The 21,723-nt window shown below is 58.4% G+C and overlaps 2 protein-coding genes across 7 annotated transcripts in view; both read left to right on the forward strand.

Moving 5' to 3' along the window:
* The window catches only part of CORO7 (coronin 7), a 58,957-nt gene extending 46,672 nt beyond the window's left edge, over window positions 1–12,285 (forward strand). For 2 of the 6 annotated variants that reach the window (XM_070232318.1, XM_070232321.1), the window contains 17 exons: window positions 3,983–4,037; window positions 4,613–4,670; window positions 4,748–5,346; window positions 5,879–6,005; window positions 6,571–6,746; window positions 7,268–7,376; window positions 7,493–7,579; window positions 7,661–7,803; window positions 7,877–7,981; window positions 8,061–8,146; window positions 8,983–9,124; window positions 9,228–9,317; window positions 9,902–10,018; window positions 10,274–10,409; window positions 10,814–10,905; window positions 11,447–11,533; window positions 11,649–12,285. In XM_070232318.1, the coding sequence (XP_070088419.1) occupies window positions 3,983–4,037; window positions 4,613–4,670; window positions 4,748–5,346; window positions 5,879–6,005; window positions 6,571–6,746; window positions 7,268–7,376; window positions 7,493–7,579; window positions 7,661–7,803; window positions 7,877–7,981; window positions 8,061–8,146; window positions 8,983–9,124; window positions 9,228–9,317; window positions 9,902–10,018; window positions 10,274–10,409; window positions 10,814–10,905; window positions 11,447–11,533; window positions 11,649–11,654 (2,215 nt within the window). In that variant the 3' untranslated portion in view covers window positions 11,655–12,285. Of the gene's footprint in view, window positions 1–2,394; window positions 2,520–3,982; window positions 4,038–4,612; window positions 4,671–4,747; window positions 5,347–5,878; window positions 6,006–6,570; window positions 6,747–7,267; window positions 7,377–7,492; window positions 7,580–7,660; window positions 7,804–7,876; window positions 7,982–8,060; window positions 8,147–8,982; window positions 9,125–9,227; window positions 9,318–9,901; window positions 10,019–10,273; window positions 10,410–10,813; window positions 10,906–11,446; window positions 11,534–11,648 lie in introns of those variants that run through there. The other 4 variants (XM_023616409.2, XM_070232320.1, XM_070232319.1 and 1 more) reach the window with 4 other exon arrangements.
* A 1,860-nt stretch (window positions 12,286–14,145) lies between these two features.
* Window positions 14,146–21,462, forward strand: PAM16 (presequence translocase associated motor 16). Its single transcript, XM_005599005.4, has 5 exons — window positions 14,146–14,344; window positions 19,243–19,327; window positions 20,182–20,318; window positions 20,731–20,796; window positions 21,300–21,462. Exons 1-5 carry the CDS (start codon window positions 14,342–14,344, stop codon window positions 21,384–21,386), a joined length of 378 nt encoding a protein of 125 aa, XP_005599062.1. The 5' UTR covers window positions 14,146–14,341; the 3' UTR covers window positions 21,387–21,462.
* The last annotated feature ends 261 nt before the right edge of the window (window positions 21,463–21,723 follow it).

The raw sequence follows: 21,723 nt of genomic DNA on the forward strand, positions 1-21,723 counted from the left end.
GCCCTTTGGCTAGGCCAGCTCAAGTCTCCGGGGGCCCCCCAAGGCTTGTCCCGGGAGGCTGAGCCACACCAGCAGGGGGGTTCGAGTGGTCTTTGGAGGACCTGATCACCTCCAGAAGGCAGGGTGGTGTCCGTGTCTGGTTGCTAGTGGGCTAAGCAGGGTCCAACTGGGACAGCCACCTAGACTTCCCCTCTCAGCTCCTAGCCTCCTCAGGCCTTCTCCGCAGAGGACCCCTTTTCAGGATGGGCAGCAGTCTACACTCCATACTTGGCATGTGTGGATGTGGGGCATGGCTTGTGAACCTCTGCTCCCGGGCCAGAGCTGGCCCTTGGTTGTGTTTCATTTGGCCTATATGGGACTTTTTAAAACTTTGAAGCCATTGCCAACATTAAAAAATCTGGTGGTTTCGCAATAAAACGGGACTTCCCAGCTTGCTTTGAACAGGAACTTTCGGCTGGGGCTGAGTGGCAGCTGCCCCCTCTGACCAACGCCTGAGCTCACAGGCGCCCCAGTCCCCACCACTCTTAGTGGTCTCATACCAGGCTGCTTCACTCACTCAGTGTCTTGCCCGGCCCGGGAAGCATTTGAGTTTACAGTCGGTGCTGTGTGGTTCTGGTCAGGCTGTCCCTATGCCTTTACTTGGGCCCTGTGTCTCCTAAGGCCCTCAGGAAGGTCCACAGATGCCCCTCAGGGGTGCCCTGAGGACCTCTGGCCTGACTTTCACCAAGGAACGGGTCACCTCTGTGGTCAGTTCCACCCGATGGGGAGATCCCATCTACCTAAAAGGTCCACCGCCAACCCCGATCCTGAGCCTGGACTCACACAGGCCATGCTCCCATCCCCCCAGAGGCTCAAGGGCAGCTTCCAGGAGCAGTTTGTCCAGTTTGTCCATCTTTTCCTCATATGGCTTCAGGACACCTTCCCCCTTAGAACCTGGTTACATGCAGCCTCTGTGATGGGAGGGAGCTAAGGAATGTGGGGTAGGGCTTGGTCCAAGGGGTCCCCACTGCCCAGCCTGGGTGACAAGGACAGATCCAAGGAACCTGGACTGCTTTCAAGGGGTGGCAATGCCAGGATGTCTAGGTTGGCAGGTCTGGCGGGGAGAACCAGAGGAAGACTCTTGAAGCTGCTTCTCCTGGCAGGCACAGCTGGTACTTCTACTGTGATGACTACAGGAGTATTGGGGTTGTCAGGGGGCTGACCCTCCCCAACATGACCCACTTGGTACCACCATTATCCTTCGTCTTCTGGGACCTGGGCTTGAGGGTAGGGGGCAGATCTGGGCTCTAGACCTTCTAGATCTGGGGTCTAGAGCAGACCCCCACACCTGGAACTGTGTCAGAGCCCTTCCCAGTGGCAGGCTCAGATGCCACCCCCCCTTGCTCCCCCAGCCATGGCAGCGAGAGAGATGCCTGTGCCAGCGCTCACCACCTCTGGCCCTCTGCCAGGCTGGGGCTTGGTTCTGCGTCCCAGGCCCAGACCCGGCCTGGCTCTCTTTACGAGGCCTGGGGTCAGCCCTATGCCTGCTGTTAGTCAACCCTTGGGGCTGGGTGCCATGACCCCATTTCCTGGCCCGTGCTGCGGCAGGCAGGATGCTCCCGCCTGGCAGAGCTGCCCAGATGGCTCTGCCCAAGGCGAGGAAGACCGGCCTGACCTGTTGGAGGAGCCAGCCCTACCCTCTGTGACTTCCTGCCCCTGCGCCCCCTGCGCCTGAGTCAGTGGGCTGGCCAGCTGGGCTGATGGGGGGGTGGTGCAGGAAGGTCAGGTCGAGCCTCTTCAGGAGCTTGGTTTCGAGCACGGGTGACATCAGTGTCATAGCAGAACCCGCAGGCCCATTCACCAGTGCTCACCAAGGCAGTGGCTGGGCCACAGGAGTCACCCCAGGTCACTCGCTCTCAGACTCTGCCCTGAGCCCCATGTCACCTCATGTTTCCACTCCTCCTTCCTGTCTCCACATAGAGATCTCTGCTCAGCACACATCTGATCCTGTGCCTCTTCAGTTAAGACGTCCATTCGCTTTTCATTGCTTGTCTGACAGAGGGAGGCAGAACTCCCCTCCTGAAGCACCAGGCCCCGTTCTGTCTGGCCTCTGCCCACCCCATCCCGAGCCTCGCCCTTACCCTCCCTGCCCACCTACCACGCTACCATTCTTCTCCCTGTTCCTCAGATACGCCCTGCATGCACCTGCCACAGGTCCTTTTCACGTGCTGCTTTTTCCATCTGGAACTCTCTTCCCTTGATGTAGTTGATTCCTCCTTAATCTTTGGGTCTTGCAGAACACCCCCTCCCCTGTGGCCAGCCAAAGTCAGGCCCTTCTGCCCCTTGCTGTGTGTCCTTAGAGAACTTTTCCCTCATGTGTTTATCTGTGGGACTATATCTCTCTCTCTCACAGCAGGCCGTGAGCTCCTTGAGGACAGAGGTGGGGTCTGTTCTACTCACTCCTGGTCACACCTGCAGGCCGAGCTGAGGGCCAGGCACAGTCCAGCTTGCCAAAGGAATGAATGATTGTGAATGAATGAGTGAGTGAAAGCCCTGTTAGAGCTGTGGAAGGGACTTGTATCCACCCCTGATGGAGCCAGCATCAGTGTAGGGGGCACCCCAGGTCACACACCCACTTTGTCCCCCCAACTGCACACTCCCCTGCAGCAGGCAGTGGTCAGACCAGGTCAAGAAGTGCAGTTCTGAGCCCGGGTCACCATGCTGGCCTGAGGTAATTAGAGGCTGTGTTACTCACAGGTGACTGGCCCAGGGCACTCCAAGAAGCTTTGGAGACACCCAGGGCCCCACCCAGCTTCCCAGCCCATTCTGTGTCTCCCCACAGGGGTTGGCGGGTGGGGGGGGCATAGCAGTGGACCTTAGGCAGCTGGCCGGGAGGGGATGGATGGGCAGGGGAGGAGGAAGGGGGATGGGCCCTTTGTTGCCTGGGTGAGGGATAGAGGCAGCTGCCACAGCTGGGCGACCTCTGACCGCTGGAACCACAGTGAGGATGGGGTTCTGTGTGGAGCAAGTGTCAGTGTCAGGGTGGGGGTCCAGGCCCACGGGTCCCCAGGGATGTGAGACCAAGACCAGGAGAAAGAATCAGAAACAGATGAGGCACCTGTCCAAGTTCTTCTGGTCCCCCGCCCCCCAGAGCCTGAGCCAGGAAGGAGCACTCACAGGGCTAGGGGCTGCAGAGGGGCCCTGCAGGGCCCTGGGAGGGGAGTCATAAATCCCTGGGCAGTGACAGGCTATTGGCAGAGACGAGATGGGCAAAGGGTGGCAGGGGCTCTGGGGCCTTCGAGCCTGCCCTCTACATTCGAAGCCACTGTCCCTCCCCAGGCCCCCTGTCTCCGAAACGGGATCGAGAATGGGGAGGGGAGGGAAGTACAGTGGCAAAGGAGCCGCTGCTCCTGGCCCCTGGCTCAGGTTTGGGCACAGGGGCTCAAGGTTTGTGCAGAGCAGGGTTACAAGTCTCTAAGATGTCATCAACGCCCCAGGAGCGTGGGGTGACTGAGTAGGTGGCCCTCAAACCTTAGTGCAGACCTGGTGCGCCTGGACTGACGGCCCTGGGTGCTAGTGAAGGGAACCCCCAGTTCTGGCACCTCCCTCGCCTTCCCTGGCCTGATGTCTAGGCTGGCCAAGGTGGGACCTGGGGCAGAACATGTGTGGGTCTTCCTGGAGCAGCAGAGGTCGGGGCTAAAGTGAAGAAAGAGAGGATGGCTCCCTATGCCCACGGCATGAGTCCTGAGTGAAGAAGGTGGGCAGATGGAGGACCCAGGAAGAAAGGCTGGGACGTGGTGATGTGCTCAGCGTATTGGTAGCACAGGGAGAGGAGGCAGAGGTGCCCCAGGGACCAGGCTGAACGCAGCTGGAGGGCCTGCATTGCTCCTGGCCACTGTGTTGCTTGGCCTGAGCCCCTCTCTGGGGTCAGAAGGTTCATGGTCCTGCTGCCCTCGCCCACAGTGGCTGACCACATCCTGCCAACTACCTCTTTCTCTCCCAGGTCTCTGATGCCCCTGCTGGACCCAGACTCCGGGCTCCTGGTCCTGGCAGGAAAGGTGAGAGAGAAGCTGGAGCCTCCACCCATGCCCACCCACGTCGGCCACTGGTGCTGGTGCCCTCACTTGCCAGGCCTGGCCCCGACCTTTGACCTAACCAGCTAGCTGTGTGAGTGGGGAGTGCAGGATGCCCTCTGCCCCCAGAAAGGAGGAACCAGAAGGGCACTGCCTAGGCTCCACCGCCACCCAGCCGAGCAGCCTCCTCAGGGGCTCTGCGCGTCCAGGCCCCTGCGTCTTCATCCGTGCAGTCGGGTGACTGTAACCCCCCTAGATGTCAGCTTCATGAGGACAAGGCAGAGAATAGAGTAGTGTTAGCATGCAGCAGGCACTCTGTAAATACTGAATATATATCTCTGGTGCTCAGTCTATGCACGGTGATGACGAACAGGTCGAGTAAAGTCTACTGAGGGCTCAGCTCGGTGCCCAGCACACATCAGGGCCCCATAGACATCTGCCATGGTTCTGTGGCTCAGGTCCTGGGAGAGGAACAGAGGGGGGCTGGTGCTCAAGCCGGGGCGTGCCCCAGGCCACCAGGGTGCAGTCAGTGAGCAGCACTCAGGTTGGGCTCGTTTCAGGGTGAGAGTCAGCTGTCCTGCTACGAGGTGGCCCCACAGCAGCCAGCACTGAGCCCTGGTAAGCCCTGCCCTCCTCCACCTCCCCTTTCCCCTCCCCTGCCCACCCTGACCATCCTCCCATGGTGTCCCCAACAGTGACCCAGTGCCTCCTGGAGAGTGCGCTGAGGGGGGCGGCACTCGTGCCCCGGCGGGCGCTGGCCGTCATGGGCTGCGAGGTGCTCCGTGTCCTGCAGCTGAGTGACACGGCCATCATGCCCATCAGCTATCACGTGCCCCGCAAGGTGAGGGGGTCTTGGGTGAGGGGCTGGGAGGGCCTGAGGAACCTGGGCCTCACCAGCCATGTGCTTGTCTGCCACCAGACTGTAGAGTTCCATCAGGACCTGTTCCCAGACACTGCAGGCTGTGTGCCTGCCTCTGACCCCCACGCCTGGTGGGCTGGGAGCAACCAGCAGGTAGGACCAAGGCCTGGCGGGCCACTCCTGGCCTCCACCAGCCTCTGGAAGCCCACTGGCAGCAGCCCCATTCACTGGCCCGCAGTCCGGCCGTGCGCTCTCTCAGCTGTCCTGTGCCCCCATCCCTATCCCTCCTGCCTCTCCCCACAGGTGCAGAGGGTCAGCCTCCACCCAGCCCGCCGGCCCCGCTCCAGCTTCACTTCCCGCTTGGTGTACCCTGCCGAGCCCCCCGCTGATGTGGCCAGTCCTGCGGAGACGCCTGTGGGCGACGTGGACCCCAGTGTGAGTGCCAAGGCTGCCTGCCCAGCCTCCTCCTCACGACACCACCAGGGGGCCCTGAGTCAAAGCTGGCAAGTGTGTCCGCCTGCCCCGATGGTCTTTTTAACCTTTTCTGGCTGTTGAGCATAACACAGAAACGAGGCCCACAGAGCATAAATAAAGAATCTCACAGTGTTCTCTAAACTGAGCAAACACTTAGAAAGTGAGAGATTTTTCACATAAAAATGAAGATTTCTGGCTTCTCTTGAAATACTGGCAGATCTTAAACACGCTGGGCCCGCCCTCCCACAAAGCTGGGAGCCAGCAGCTGCCACCTGCTGTCCCCATGGCCTAAAGCTCAGCTCACTGTTGTGTTACCCCCAGCCCCTGTCAGTGTCTGCGATTGTGTCCCCACCCCATGCCCCACAGTGGGACTTCATGCCCAGCCCACTGTCCCACACGGGAGGAGGGGCCAGAGTGATGACCTGGGCGTCCCCTTTCTCTTTGGCCAACACACCCAGGGGCCTGCTGGCTGACCCCCGTGCTTCTCCCCCAGGAGGGCTTCTCCTCCCCTCCCAGCTCGCTGACCTCGCCCTCCACGCCCTCCAGCCTGGGGCCCTCGCTCTCCAGCACCAGCGGCATCAGCACCAGCCCTAGCCAGAGGTCACTGCAGAGCCTGCTGGGTAAGTGCGTCAGAGTGGGAGCCCTGTCTACCCCTACCCCAGTCCTGCCTCCCCCCACGGCCCTGCCTGCCCCCACGGCCCTGCCTCCCACAGCCCTGCCTGCTGCTATAGCCCTGCCTCCCCTAGCCTTACTTCCCCCCATGGCCCTGCCTCCCACAGCCCTGCCTGCTCCCACAGCCCTGCCTGCTCCCACAGCCCTGCCACCCCCAGCCCTGCTTCCCCCTATGGCCCTGGCTCCCCCCATAGCCCTGCCCTTCCCAAGTCCTGCCTCCCTTCCTGGTGGAGTCATTCATCCTCGTGGGATGAAGTGAAGCTCATGTGTAGGGGGGTGTCCTGGACGTTCCCTGGAGCCCCAGGCTTCCACCAGGCTTCTCATTCCCAGGCACCGTCTGGGTGAGCTGTGTTGGCTGGCCTGGCAGAGGCCTGGGCACACACCTTGCCTGATCTTGCAGTGAGGGAAGCAGGCAGCCAGGACTCAGGGATGGCCTGGGGTCCTCCTGCAGGACAGCGCAGGGCGGGCAGGCAGGGCATCCTCAGGTGGCTCCGTGTCCCTGCCGCCCACTAGGCCCCAGTTCCAAGTTCCGCCATGCTCAGGGCACCGTCCTGCACCGAGACAGCCACATCACCAACCTCAAGGGGCTCAACCTCACCACACCCGGCGAGAGCGACGGCTTCTGTGCCAACCAGCTGCGTGTGGCCGTGCCCCTGCTGAGTAGCGGTGGGCAGGTGGCTGTGCTTGAGGTGAGAGTCCCCACCCCACCACAGCTGCCTCCAGGTCCCTTCAGGACGCTAAAGGCATCGGGTACCCACACCAGCTCACATTCTCTGAGCACAAACCATGTGCCAGGCACCCGCCCAGCGTCCCTCTCTTCCCTTTAATTCTCCCAGCTGCCCCATATGGGGGATGCTATTCTTATCCCCATTTTACAGATGAGAGCAGTGAGGCACAGAGAGGTTTAGTGACCTGCCCGGTCACACAACTGTGTAAGTGGTGGATCTGGGGTTTGAACCCAGGTTGCCTGAGCCCCAAGCCTGAGCTCTTTCCACCACTCCACACTGCCTCCCCTCACTTTCTGGGGCCTCACGGTTGGCACTTGGGGCTCCGAGCATGAGGTGGCTGAGGCAGAGAGCTTGGGCCACCCAGCAGTGGGGCATCGGCTGCACAGGGTGGGGCCTGGGCACTCTGCTTGCCCTGCAGCCCCTGGGGACCAGGCCCTCTTGCCTGTTACTGATGGGCCTTGGGGTGGGGGCACCTCCCACAGCTGCGGAAGCCTGGCCGCCTGCCTGACACAGCACTGCCCACGCTGCAGAATGGGGCAGCCGTGACCGATCTGGCCTGGGACCCCTTTGACCCCCACCGCCTTGCTGTGGGTAAGGAGCCTGGGCGCTGGGCTCAAGGCGGGGTTCCTAGGGTCCTGAATGGGGGCAGGGGAAGCCCCGGGGTCTTAGGCCCAGCAGTGATGAGCCTGAGCCTGCACTCTCTGCAGCTGGGGAAGACGCCAGGATCCGACTGTGGCGGGTGCCCCCTGAGGGCCTGGAGAAGGTGCTCACCACTCCTGAGGCTGTGCTCACAGGTCAGGTGGACCCAGGGAGGGGGCCAGGGGATGGGCAGTGGCTCCTGAGGGGCTTGGAGTCACCCCCTGCCTTACCCCCAGGCCACACAGAAAAGATCTACTCTCTGCGCTTCCACCCGCTGGCAGCCAACATACTGGCCTCCTCTTCCTATGACCTTACCATCCGGATCTGGGACCTTCAAGCTGGAGCTGAGCGGCTGAGGCTACAGGGCCACCAGGACCAGGTAGGACAGATGTAGAGGCAGGCGCCCAGCCACGAGATGAGAGGCTGCCTCTCACTTCCCTACCTGCCCCCAGATCTTTGGCCTGGCCTGGAGTCCTGACGGGCAGCAGCTGGCCACTGTCTGCAAGGACGGGCGCTTGCGGGTCTACAAGCCCCGGAGTGGCGCTGATCCACTACAGGTGAGCAAGATGGGCTGGGGGCGGCCCTCAGACCCGGCCAGGGAGCCCCAGCTGGGCCTTATGTGCTGTATCCCAACAGGAAGGCCCAGGGCCCGAGGGGGCCCGTGGAGCCCGCATTGTCTGGGTGTGTAATGGTCTCTGTCTGCTGGTGTCTGGCTTTGACAGGTAGGACTGAAGGCCCACCATCCGTATCCCCAGACTTTAGCAAGCACCTGTGTCCCCCTTTCCCAGATATACATATACCTGTCAGGTGTGCAGAAGCTCTCCCCGTTCCTCGCTTATTGGATGGATGGGTGGATGAGTGGGTGGCTGTATGGGTGGGTGAGTGGGTAGGTGGGTGATTGGATGGATGGGAGGCAGGGAGGCGGGGAGGAAGAATGAGTCAACTGGGAGCCCAGAGGGATGAGAGCCACACCCTGCTGCAAGGAGCCCATGCCTGGTGGGGAGCAGGTGAAGTGCATGAAACACAGAGCCAATCCTACCAGAAAGGTCCAAGGGATGGGCATTTGGCACTTTGGAGGAGGGATCAGGGAGGGCCTCCTAAGGGAGGTGTCATCTGAACTGGATCACAAAGGGGCTAGTAACCAGAGACCCAGAGGAGAGGACATTCAAGTTTGGGCAGGAAAGCCAGGAAGCTGACAAGCCTGGGTGGACCAGAGGGTGAGAGGCAAAATGTGGGGAGAAAAGTCCAGGCTTAGTAGGCTGCAGTGGCCATGGGACATGCGCTGGGGCCAGGACTCTGCTGAGGAGGGTCAGAGGGCAGCAGAGGGGGCAGTGGTAGGGGAGGAGGGCCCAGGCAGGGCGGTAGTTTAGGACATTCTTGCATTAGGCCAGGTCAGTAGTCCTGAGTGCTGGACCAGGAAAGAGGATGAGCAGAGGCCTCTCCTCTGGCCTTGAGGCCCTCAGCCCTCAAGCCCCACAAGATCAAGGTCCTTTCTGAAGTCTGCCCTGCCCCAGTCCCTCCAGTTTACCTGCTTCTGTCCCCTGGTCCCCCCTTGCAGCCGAAGTGAGCGCCAGCTACTCCTGTACTCGGCCCAGGCCCTGGCCGGTGGCCCCTTGGCAATACTGGGGCTGGACGTGGCTCCCTCGACCCTGCTGCCCAGCTACGACCCAGACACTGGCCTGGTGCTACTCACAGGCAAGGTGGGCTGTGGTGGGCACGTGGGGGGCTCTGGGCAGGTGAGAGGAGGTGGGAAAAAGGCAGCTTTAGCTGGCCACCTCACTCTCCCCGCCGCTGCCCCCCCAGGGTGACACCCGCGTGTTCCTGTACGAGCTGCTCCCCGAGGCCCCTTTCTTCCTGGAGTGCAACAGCTTCACGTCCTCTGACCCCCACAAGGTGAGCCCTCGAGCTCCGTGGCCCTTCTTGCCTAGGTGGGACCACAGGGCTCCCCCGCCCTCTCGTGGCCATGTGGGGAAGTGCAGGGGCCTGTGGGGTCGGCAGGTCACGGGGTCGGCAGGTCACCGGGCCAGCTGTGCCCAGCAGCTCCGGGAAGCTGGTTGTTAAACTCAACCATTATTAAAAATTAAACCATATGAGGTTAAGTTATATGAACCTACAAATAAATTATATTAGAAACCAAGGCAATAAATACCCAATTTATCACTACCTAGTTATTTTACCTGATTTTACTATTATTTATGCTTTTGAGGTTATTTGCTCTGTTGGTCTGTCTGGTGGAAATACCACCTCATAGCAAGCTACTGCACCTCTCTTCTCAAGTCTGCCTTCGGCGAGTCATCAGCCAAGGTGGGAGTTTTCACACCAACGCTACAAATCAGGGCGTTTTTCCTCCAGACAGCTGGTTATCAAACATCTGCCAGGACCCCACTATGCAGGCACAGGCCTGGTCCCGGAGGTCCTAAGGGAGGGGGGCTGTGAGCTCTGGGCTGCAGCCCCAGCTCACACCTCTGCTTCCCCAGGGCTTTGTCCTCCTGCCCAAGTCTGAGTGTGACGTGCGGGAAGTGGAGTTTGCCCGATGCCTGCGGCTTCGCCAGACATCCCTGGAGCCCGTCGCCTTCCGGCTGCCCCGAGTCAGGGTGAGGTTGGATCCCCACTCACTGACGCCCAGCCCCCATCCCAGTCCATCAGGGGCTTTGGGGCCTGGCTGGCCCTGTCACGAAACTGCCCCACTTGCTGCTCTTTGGGGCACCTGTACCCCTTCCTATGCTGAGATTCAGAAACCCCAGACTGGGGTGCCAGGTCTTGCCATTCTCCCCCCCCCACCAACGGATGCCACTGTGCCCTGGGCTCTGGTCAGTGCCTCAGGGCAGCCCCCTCCTCCCTCCATGCAGAAAGAGTTCTTCCAGGATGACGTGTTCCCGGACACAGCCATCACCTGGGAGCCGGTACTCAGTGCCAAGGCCTGGCTGGAAGGCGCTAACGGGCAACCCCGGCTTCTCAGCCTGCAGCCCCCTGGCATGACCCCAGGTAGGATGAGGGACCGGGGGGCAAGTAGAAAGCAGGGGAGTGGGTGAGAGTTGGAGAAAGGGGCAGAAGGCCCAAGTCCAGTCCTCCATCCCTGCTGGCACGCAGAAACCTCTGGTACTCCCAGGGATGAGGAGGCAGGGTCTCCAGGCTCTGTCTCTGAGCCCCCGGAGGCAGGGCCCAGGTTCTGTGTTTCCATCACAAGTGCCCAGCCCAACATGCACGCACGCATGCGCACAGGCAACCTGGTGCCCAGGGTGGTCCTGTGAACAGAGGAGTCAGTAGCTGTTAATGCCACTCTGGGGTCTCTCCCACGAAATCCTCTAGGGGCTGGTACCAAAGGGTTGAGTAAGGAGCCCCAACCAAGGGGACTCTGATGCCTCATGCCTGTCCCTGCCCTGCCCCAGTGAGCCAGGCCCCCCGTGAAGCCCCTGCCCGGCGGGCCCCATCCTCAGCGCTCTACCTGGAAGAGAAGTCGGACCAGCAAAAGAAGGAAGAGGTAGGCGCAGGAGGGGGCTGGCCCTGGGAGGGGACAGGTCTCTCAGTTGGTGCTTGCCCTCGCAAGCCTTCAGTTCTCTAACCCGACTCAAATGGGAACAGGAGCCAGTGTCACCCCCATCTCAGTTGGAGAGCTTGATGGGGAGACCTTCTGGAGCCCTGAAGCTGACTGCTACCACCCACGGGGCACAGGGCTCGGGAAGCCAGGGAACGGCAGAGAGAGGCCCCGCTCTGGCCTGGCCCAACCCAACCAGGGCTGGAGGTTTGGGACCCAAGTGCCTTTGGGACCCCGTGCACATTTGAGTGTCTGAGGCAGTGTGTGGAGACAGCTGTCTTATGACTCCGGTGCTGCGTGTCACAGTCTGTCCTCTGGCTCCCCTGTCTCTGTCGAGGTGGCTTTTTCAATGAAAACCATTAACTTTGTCAGGGCTCTAATGAAAATGGCTCTTTCACAGCCTTGACAGAGTTCAAACTGTGGTCTGACATTCTTGGGGTTGGAAGTCCTATTCCCTTCTCACCTCTGCTCCTTTCCACTCTCCCAGCTGCTGAATGCCATGGTGGCGAAATTGGGGAACCGGGAGGACCCACTCCCCCAGGATTCCTTCGAAGGTGTGGACGAGGACGAGTGGGTAAGTGGACCAGTGGACCCCGCATCTATCCCTCCCCACACACCCCTGCAGCATGTGCCACCTCCCCTCCCCAGGCCCTCTCAACTCCCTCCCACTTGTTGGTTTATCTCCCCAGGACTAGTCTGCCCACCAGCCACCTCTGGCCTCACCTGCTGCCGCCACCTCCTAAAACCACCTTGTGCCCCCTGCACACCTCACATCTCACCCTCAAACTGGAAGACACCCCTTGGCTCTGGCACACCTCATCCCAGAAGCTCTGGCTTCCTTTGGGCCCTGGGCAGTTCCATGGCCTCTGGGCCCCGCTGCAACTCTGGTGGATTGTCTGCACCTTTGTTTTCTCTGGGACCAGCTGCTTCTCCTCAGCTGCCTGTTAGCATGTGGAGCCAGGGGGGTGGGGGTCGGGGGTCAGTAGCATGTCCCTGGGCAGGCCCTGGGCTCCCTGTCTTCCCTACTCTGACCTGGGCTGGTCCCAGCCTGGGCTGGCTTCACCCAGCACCTTCAGTATTACATGCCACCCCATCTTGCCTGCTGCCCTAGTTCTTGTCAAGGGCCTTGGGGGCCGGCCCCCCGCCAGGCCATTTGGAGCAGCACCAGCCTCAGGGGCCTGGGACCAGTCGCCCTGCTCCCCAGGCTTGAAGCCAGGAAAAGGGGCATCACAGAGCTGAGGGCCCAGTTAAGGGGGTGAGAGCCCTGCAGAGACGGGCCTGCACAGACTCTGGATCTTTTCATCAATTAAACTCTTCTAAGCTGGCCATCTCTTGTGTTGCAGTGGTCTCTGGGCTGGCTGGAAGGGGCGGGGGAGTATAGGGAGGGTGGTTTGGCCCTGGGCTCCCCCTCATCCCAGGCCCTGCTTTGCTGCTGAGGCCTTTTCAGCTGCATGCTGCTGGGAGCTCATTCATTCATCCAACACACAGGTATCCAGCAGTGTTCTGGATGGTAGGTACTAGAGTGAACAGGAGACACAGGCCTCTCAAGGCACTTACTATAGTCATATTATGCAGTGGAGCTAGACTGTGTGCAAGTAAGCAGGTGGGGAGCGTGAAGAGAGCTATAAAGAAGAGAAATGATGTGAAAGGGAGCCACTTGTCTGCAAGAGGAAGCAGGGCATTCAGGGTCTGAAAAGATGACATTTAAGCTGAGAGCTATAAGGCCTGAAGCCTGCTAAGCCACGGAGAGAGACCTGAGAACATTTCAGACAGCAGGAAGCATGGCCTGGATGCTGAGGAAAGAAAGAATTTGGAGAGTTTATAGAAGGAAAAGAAGGGCAGTGGTCCGGAACATAGGTCAAGGCAGCCTGACTTTCATTCATTTCAACAAACATTTGTGGAATACCTTCCATGGCCAGCCACCCCTCCAGGTGCTGACGTCCAAGAGTGGAGAAAAGCTAAAAGTCCTGCCTACCAGGAATCCACATTCTAGTGGGAGGGAACAGTTTATAAACAATAAACATAAAATAAATGAATGACATAATAAAGGTGATGAGAGCTTTGGGGAAAAATAGAGGGGATCAAGAATGGAGGTTAAAAAGCCAGAAATGAAAGGCCACATACAGTCTGATCCTATTTCTATGAAACATCCGGAACAGTCAAATCCATAAGAGACAGAACAGAGATTAGTTTCCTGGGGGCTGGGGGAGTGGAAATGGATACTGATGGCTAAAGGGTTTGGAGTATTTTGGGAGGTTGATGAAAACGTTCTGGAACTAGTGATGGTTGCGCAACTCTGGGAATATATTTAAAAGCACTGAATTGTGCACTTTAAAAGGGTGAATTCTGGGGCTGGCTCCGTGGCCAAGTGGTTAAGTTCGCGCGCTCCGCTGCGGTGGCCCAGGGTTTGGATCTTGGGCACGGACATGGCACCGCTCGTCAGGCCATGTTGAGGTGGCGTCCCACATCCCACAACTAGAAGGACCTGCAACTAAGATATACAACTATGTACGGCGGGGGGTTTGGGGAGATAAAGCAGAAAAAAAAAAGGGGGTGAATTCTATCTCAATAAAGCAGTTACTAAAAAGAGCAATTTGCGGCATTGGTAGGGGCTCAAGGTGAGCCTCACTAGGGTGACATTTGAGCAAAGACGTGAGGGAGGAGGGAATGACCCCTCCCTCCCAGACAGAAGGAACCGGGAATGAGCCCTCCTTCCCAGACAGAAGGAACCTGGAATGAGACGTATCTTGAAGTTTCCTGTTTTCTTAAATATTTGTGAGGATTTGGCATCTTGTTACGTTTGAGAGGCACTGTACGTTTATAGCATATCTTTTTTTTTTAAGATTTTTATTTTTCCTTTTTCTTCCCAAAGCCCCCTGGTACATAGTTGTATATTTCTAGTTGTGGCATGTGGGATGCCGCCTCAGTACGGTTTGATGAGCGGTTGCATGTCCGGGCCCAGGATTTCAACTGGGAAAATCCTGGGCCCCTGAAGCGGAGCCCGCGAACTTAACCACTAAGCACGGGGCCGGCCCCTATTGCATATCTTTTAGTCCCAAATATTTTTTCAAAATCAAGGGAAGAAATAGCCCCGTATTTGACGGATATATTCTGTTACTCTTAGCGCACCCTGATACACAAGTAGGTCCTGGCGAGGCGCATTACCTGCCTTCCCAGGCGGGCCTCGCCTCCGACTCCGCCCACTGCGTGTACGTCCTCGCACATGCCCCGCCCCCTAGGTCGAGTTAATGCGCATGCGCTTCACGGCTTTGCGCACGCGCTCTCTGTTCCTTTCCTCGACCTTTGACCTGCCGGCCGTCCTTGTGTCGCGGCCGCGGGGCCAGGAAGCCGGAGCCCGCGTCCCCGAGGCAGAGCGGCTGCCATGGTGAGGCCCACGTTGGGCGCTGCACGGGGAAAGGGAGGCCGTTTCGGGGCCGCGGCGGGGCTGACGAGTCCCGGCCGGGCTGCGGGCGCCGCGTGCCTCCTGCGTGCCGGCGGGAAGCGGGGGCCGGGGGCGTCGCACCGGGGGTACCGAGGCGGGCACTGGCGGCCCCGGGGCCGAGAGAGCCTCCTGGCTGGAGGCGGGGCGGGCCTGGCTGGCCGGGCAATACCCGCAGATGCGCTCGCCGTGTGCGCCCGCCCGTGTGCGTGCAGCCTAGGTGGAGGCTGGTCGGCCCGCGAGCCCCCGCTCTGCCCTGCACTTGCTTGATGGTGTCGTCCTGTTATCATCCTCGCTTAAAAGCTGACGAAACGGGCTCCGAGACTTTCCCAAGGAAGTGACAGAACTGGGACTCGACTCAGGCCCCGCGACACCGAAAACTGAGCGTTTCTGCGCTACCACTGGCACCAAGAGCTGGTCCACAGACTTGGGCCACGCTGGCTGCATCAGGTCTCCTGGAGACCCTTTAAAAGCGCAGCATCCCGCGCTCTCTCCCCAGAGGCTGTATATGTATGTTCCCCAAGTGATTGACGCAGCCAGTTTGGGGAGACACCTCTTACCTGATAATGATGAGGATAACATAACAGCTTACAAGTGCCAGGCCCGGAGCTGAGGCTTTATGTAGATTCTCTTGTCATTCTTGTGAAGTTGGTACTCTCATTGTCCCCATTTTATAGATAAGGAACCTGAAGCTCAGAGATTTTCACTCCTCTAGGGTCACTTACCCTAGAAGTGTCAGAGACTAGTTTTGAGCCCAGATCCTTCTGAGTCCTGAGACTACACGTTTACCACCACGTCATTCCTGCCTTGTAATAGTCACTGCCATTTACTGGGGACCTATGATGGCTAAACTGGGTCCTTCACATGCATTCCTGCGCGCAACTCAGCCACCCTCAAGGGCCGTAGGGGCGGAGTAAAATGTGGCTCTGGAGGAGTTTGTATCTTAAAGGAGAAAGTAAGCGAGTCTGTAAAATAAGACAATATGACAGTATATTAACAGGAAAAGAAAGACTGCTCTGGGAGGAGCCTGGGAAGGTTTCCCTCAGAATGAAGGGTGATGTATAGAGCTGTTCTGAAGGATGGTGGATTTTGACAAATTATCAGAGTAGGAGGGAGGATATTTAAGGTTAGTGGGTATGGAGTTTTTTGGGGTTAGTGATAAAAATGTTCTGGAATTCGTGGTGATGCTTACACAGCTCTGTAAATATACTAAAAAGCGCTGAATTGTGCACTTTAAAAGAGCAACTTAGATGGTGTGTGAATTCAGAGCTGCAGAGACTTCGGGGTAAAGAAATAGGAGAGCTGATCTAGGTGTTGCTGGTGTGGCTGCAGGGTGGAGAGGTGAGAGGAGAAGAAAGCAGAGAAGTCAGAGCTGGGGATGCCAAGCTGGGGAGTGGACTGAATTTGTAGGTGGCAGCGGTAGAGAACTGTGTGAGTATTGTGGGAGGATGGCCAGAGCCCTCCTTTCAAAGAGCGAATGGGAGGCATTTGGAAACCCTGTCTGGGGGCTTAGAGTTTATGAGACTTCAGTTTGGTCAAAGCAGAGCTGATGGGGAACTGGTTGCATGTCATAATCATTCAAATATGTTTTGGGCGCCTGCTGCACCGGCCACAGGCTGGGCCCCGGGCATACTTCAGCAAATGTGACAATTGTGGTCCTGACCGCCCTCCTGCCTAGTTGTGATGCCAGCAGCTGTTTGCAGGGGCCCTGGGTGAACAGAGCCCCCTTCGTATCTCCGTGCCTCCTTGAGAAGGGAGTGAGTCTCAGTGGCAGTGTCTGCCCACCAGCCCGAGGGCCTGGAACTGCCTTGAACAGAGCATTGCGCATGGGTCTGTCTGAAAGCCAGGCTCCTTTGTTAACCCACTTGACGTGGGATAAACCGTACTCTAAGTGCCTCCCCACCCCTGACACTGCCTATGGTCCTTGGCCCCAGCTGCGGGGCTTTGGTCCTGCACTGGGCTGTGTTGCTGCCCTGTTGAGAAGGCATATGTGCCAAACACAGTGGGGCCCAGGCTTGGAGTCTATGGCTCTGACCTCTGCCTCTTGATCGTCAGGTTGGCCTGACATTGGATGCCATGTCAGCCAGTTGCTCTTGCCTGGGACCTTCGGGCCTGAGTGTCAGTCCGTGGACTATAGGATATTTTAGGGCGTTCCGAGAGAGGCCTCAGCCAGTGGCTGTCTTCATCACCTATGGTAACAGCTGCTGGCGGAGCTGCACTCCTCTGACCTGCCGCTGTCTGTCTGTCGCTTAGTTTTAGGTGCCTTGCCTCCTGAGGGCCTTGCAGTCCTGTGAGGAGGGTGTTATTTTCTTCATTTTGCAGATAAGAAACCTGGAGTTCAGAGAGGCTGAGTAATTTGCCCAGGGCCATCCATTTAGCAAGAAACAAAGCTGGGATTCCCAGTTGATCAGCCTGACTCCAAAGCAGCCTTCTCACTCCTCTTCCAGCTGCGTCCAAGCTCCCCGGGACAGAGCCTGGCTTTTTGCAGCATTCTCCCCTGTGGAATCAGGGGATATATGGAATGCACTCCGGTACTGAGAGGATCTTCGTTCCTCCTTTGTATCTGGCCATTGTCACCTTTTGTGAAACAAAGAGTAGCGATAAGTGAAAACCAGCATTTATTGAGCACCTGCTGTATTGTCAAACTCTCTGCCAGGCACCTTATACGCTTTGTCTCATTTTATCCCTATGGCAGCCCCCTTGTTGGGCACATTTTACAGGTGAGGAACCTGAGGCTTAGGGAGGTTGAGAACTTGTCCAGGGCACACAACTGGGACTGGCACAGTGGTGATTCCAAAGCTGGCCTGTGTAACCACCACACCACGCTGGCTCCCCCCGGGAGATGGCTCCTGCGGGAACCTTGTTGGCCTCAGGGGGCTGACCAGGCAGCTCCCTTGCCAGCTGGTGTAGCCTCTGAAACTTTGCAGGCCAGCTCAGCCTTCCCGGCAGCCATGGAGCTCTGGGAGCAGGAACCATGGGGCCGCCTTGCCACTTTGGTTTGGAGCCTCGTGGGGGGAAGCTGCCCAGTTACAGCCTCAGTTCTTAATGTTTATTATTTAGCAACAATCATGGCCCTCAGAGGAGCAAACAGGTGAGTCCAAGGCAGTGTGATGGGGTTGTGCTGAGTGAGTGGCAGCAGAGGAAGTTGTGGTCTGAGGCCAAGGGAACCCTCTGGAGTCACCTACTGGCCTGCCAGCCATCTCAGAGCTGCCTGTCCCCCTAGGGAGTGGCTTTAGATGAGGAGGGGTAGTCAGGTAGACTCCCCACTCGGGGGCCGGCCCCGTAGCCGAGTGGTTAAGTTCACACGCTCTGCTTTGGCGGACCAGGGTTTCACCGGTTCGGATCCTGGGCATGGACATCAGGCCATGCTGGGGCAGCGTCCCACATGCCACAACTAGAAGGACCCACAACTAAAACATACAACTATGTACTGGGGGGATTTGGGGAGAAAAAGCAAAAAAAAAGAAAGATTGGCAACAGTTGTTAGCTCAGGTGCCAATCTTAAAAAAAAAAAAAAGACTCCCTACTCAGTGCCTCATTTGTTTTTACACCTGCAGTGGGGCCGGCTGCAGCCCTGCCCCTCCCTCTGATCCAGGAGAGTCTTCACAGGAAATTTCCACCTCCTTGTAAAATCCAAACCCACTTCCATTTATTTATTCCCACTCGTGGCCCAGAATCACATTCTGCCCTGCCTGTTAGGGAAGGGCAGGTCTGTTGGAGGCCAAGCAAGGCTGGTTCTGGAGTCTAGATTCTGCTAGAATTTGATTAGCCCCACTTTGGCCTTGAGTTGGGTCCTTGATCCTGGTTGAGGTGCTTGGTTGCCCTCCTGACAGACCCCAGGATCCTGTGTGAGGTGAGCAGCCTGGGGATGCCATGGCTAGTAGCACTGACTTTGGGTTTGCTGCGCACCTTCCCCCAAGTACCAGCTGTGTGTCCTTGGGCTGGTCACTAGCCCTTCTGTGCCTCAGTATCTTGTCCAAGGCAATAAATAGAACGTGTTTGTCAGGGTGCCTGGCCCCCCGGGCTTAGTCGATACTTGTTGACTGATAGGAAATCTAACCACAGAAAAGTATAAAGAAGAGAGAGCACTTGGATGTGCAGTGTTGACCTGCGGTGAGTGTTCTCCGGAGCATCCTCTGCACCCACGTTTGTACCATTTTGCACACACACGGTCGTTTTCACATGTGCTGTCTATATGTCGCCTCTGTTCGCAGTAAGGTCTGTACGTTGTCCCATCTTCCTAGTAACAGGTGACTGGTCCTACTCTCCCTCACCGCTTGGTCCTTAGTGTGTTTGTCTAAATGCCCGTGTAGTGGGCTTTTTGCTGTTTGAAGGTGGAGAGTTGTGTTGAATAAAACAGGCTTGAATAGTGTTGGGAGGATTAGGGTGGCCCCGAGTTTCCCCACTGGTGGAATTAAGGTTGGACCAGCCGATTTCAGAAGCACAGGAAGCGCCTTTGTTGGCCCACGGTGGCGGAGTGAGTTCGTGGCGGGTCTGGGACCAGTCCTGGGTTCCGGCTCCCTGACCATGACCTGTGGCCTCTGTGCCCTGTAGCCACTTCGCCTTGGCGCTTCTGCCTCTCCCGAAGGCCAAGGGAGGAACCCCTCTGCCTCTGGGGACTACGTCAAGTTCACCCCTTGGCCTGCTATCCGATGAGCGCCTGAAGCCACCCAGAGCAGAAGCTTTCTCTCAGGGCACTTTGGCAAAGTGGCCTGTGGCTGCTGCTCTGTGCCTCATTACCTCAGCTCTCCAGAAGCCCTGGCACCCAGCAGCCATCTCCAGGGTCCCATCTCTGGGGGCCCTGAGAATGCAGCCCGCTCACCAGATGTCTGCTTTGCCCACAGGCCAAGTACCTGGCCCAGATCATCGTGATGGGGGCGCAGGTGGTGGGCAGGGCCTTCGCCCGGGCCCTGCGGCAGGAGTTTGCAGGTAAGCTCCGGCCCTATGTCCCCCTGGGCTGGGAGCTCCTGCCCCAGTCAGGTTTTCCCTGTGGTTGTGAGCCCCTTGCATGGGCCGGGTGTGAATGCAGAGCCCCTCTTCAAGCTGCGGTTTGGGCAGCCTGGGGCACTTCCTGTGGTGGAGGGCAGTGCTGGACTTTGGGACATTCCCATGTAAGGGAAACCTGGTTGACATGAGCAGGAGTCGGTAGACTGGCACACCTGACCGCCTGTTTTTGTAAATAAAGTATTATTGGAACACGGCCACATCATCAGGCTGCTTTCAAGGCAGAGAGTCTAATAATTGCAACACACACCAATTGATCTGCAAAGCCTGAAATATTTATGCTGTGACCCTTTAAGAAAAAATTTACTGGCTCCTGATTCTGGCATCATTGGAAGGGAAGAGGTCACCCAAGGCGGCCTGCTTTGGTAGCCTCTGTAACCAGTGGGCAGCCGGGTCTCGACTGAAGCTATTGCTGCCTCTCCTGCCTACAGCTTCACTCTGCTCCCCATTGTAGCCTAAAGCTCCCTAACTTGCTATGCACCTGGGATGAGGGGACAGGGAGAGAGAGGAAGAGGGTCGGGGCCATCTCATGGTCCAGGTTGGCGATGGAGTATGAGGTTTGGTGACCAGACCTTGCTCCTTTCCTCCAGTGGAGCAAATGTGTCTTCACTTCACTACCCCTGACCCCCTAAAATTAAACCACGCCTGGAGAAGAGACACACCTCTGTCCCTGGTGTCTCTTCTCCAGTGCCATGTGGCAGGGGTGAGCCGCCCACTTGGAAGGCCCGGGGGAGTTCTGGGCTGCTGAGGGCAGAGCGCTTACCTGTGTGTCCACACAGCCAGCCGGGCAGCAGCTGATGCCCGGGGACGCGCCGGACACCAGTCTGCAGCCGCCTCCAACCTCTCTGGCCTCAGCCTCCAGGAGGCACAGCAGATTCTCAACGTCTCCAAGCTGAGCCCCGAGGAGATCCAGAAGGTGAGGCCAACAGGCTGGCTCTGAGACAAGCCTTGCCTTGGCCACTCAGAAATGGGTCACAGAGGAAGCAGGCTGCCAGGGTGGGGAAGAGTGAAGGAGGCCTGGCAGAAAGGGGCAGGGGGTGGGGACTCGGGCTGCAGCCAGCTGGGACTCGGACTTGTGTGAGCCACTGTCGCCTGTTAGTTTTTAGGCCCAAGGCAGGCAGTGGCAGAGACCTAGAGCAGTGGGTGGTAGCAGCAAGCGCCCCTCCGTGGACACCTGTCCACCACTCTGCCCCCTAGCGGTCGCGTAGCAGGGCACGCAGGGTGGAGGGGTCGAGCCCTTTTGCTTTCCTTCTTTGTCATCTCCTAGCTCCCCCTGCCTCTGTAACCCAGAGACTGCACACCCTCTCACGGTCTCCCCTCCTCTGCAGAACTACGAACACCTTTTCAAGGTGAACGATAAATCCGTGGGCGGTTCCTTCTACCTGCAGTCAAAGGTGAGAGTTCTTCGATGCTGGGAGGAGGGCAAGCCATGAGACCTCCTCCCTGGGCTTCCTCATTTCCAGGCAGTTCAGAGCTTGGCAGGTGGAAAGGTGTGCTGAGCTTTTCCCTGGTGCCCCAACCTCAGGGGGCCCCCCTAAACTGCCCCTCCCTCGGACTCCCTCAGCTCCATGGGGCCAGCCAGTCAGGCTCTGTCAGCCTGGGCCATGTGTCACGCTGGACAGTGGCCCCCCACTCCCCAGCAGCCATGGCTTTGAGGGAACCATTAGCTGGTGGCGTGCTCTCAGCTCCCCAATGTCCGCGTGGCCCTGGGCTCTTTCTCCCTGGGGAGGATTCCACAGGCCACCCTCCCCCCGGGCACTGGTAATGGAGGGATTTGTATTCACCTCAGACCTACCCACTGCTCTCCAGGGACTCACAGCTGGAACTGGCCCGGGGAAGGGCCGAGGCCCCTCCTGTGCAGGCCGCCCTGCCTGACTCTTTGTAACTCCCACCCCAGGTAGTTCGAGCGAAGGAGCGCCTTGATGAGGAACTCAGAATCCAGGCCCAGGAGGACAGAGAGAGAGAGCAGACGCCCCCAACGTGACCGCCGGCACCTCCCACCCCACCCCACCTCGCCACCTCTAATTTATAGCTTGGTAATAAATGTCTTTTCCACACTTCTCACGTGCGCACATCCACATTCCACAAAGCAGGCCGCTCTTTGTGCCAGCTGTGGGGCTGTGTGCTCTGGGGAGGGGTAGGCAGCGGCGTCCACCTCCCCATTATTGTGTCTTCGACACCCAGTGGGACCGCGGTGGGCACAATTGGTGAGAAGCCTGCCAGCCCACAGGGAGCCAGCCACGTTCTGTCACGTACCTGACGCAGCCACTCCTCTGCTCACAGCACCAGGCCCAGCCTGCCACATCACTGTCCTCAGGTCT

This window comes from Equus caballus, chromosome 13, assembly GCF_041296265.1.
Source record: "Equus caballus isolate H_3958 breed thoroughbred chromosome 13, TB-T2T, whole genome shotgun sequence".
NCBI classification, from domain to species: domain Eukaryota; kingdom Metazoa; phylum Chordata; class Mammalia; order Perissodactyla; family Equidae; genus Equus; species Equus caballus.

Excerpts from the sequence above, each read along its gene's own strand:
- PAM16 (XM_005599005.4), top strand. Across the intron at positions 19,328-20,181 it reads CCTGCGGCAGGAGTTTGCAG|CCAGCCGGGCAGCAGCTGAT; the intron begins GTAAGCTCCGGC and ends GTGTCCACACAG. Across the intron at positions 20,319-20,730 it reads GCCCCGAGGAGATCCAGAAG|AACTACGAACACCTTTTCAA; the intron begins GTGAGGCCAACA and ends CCTCCTCTGCAG.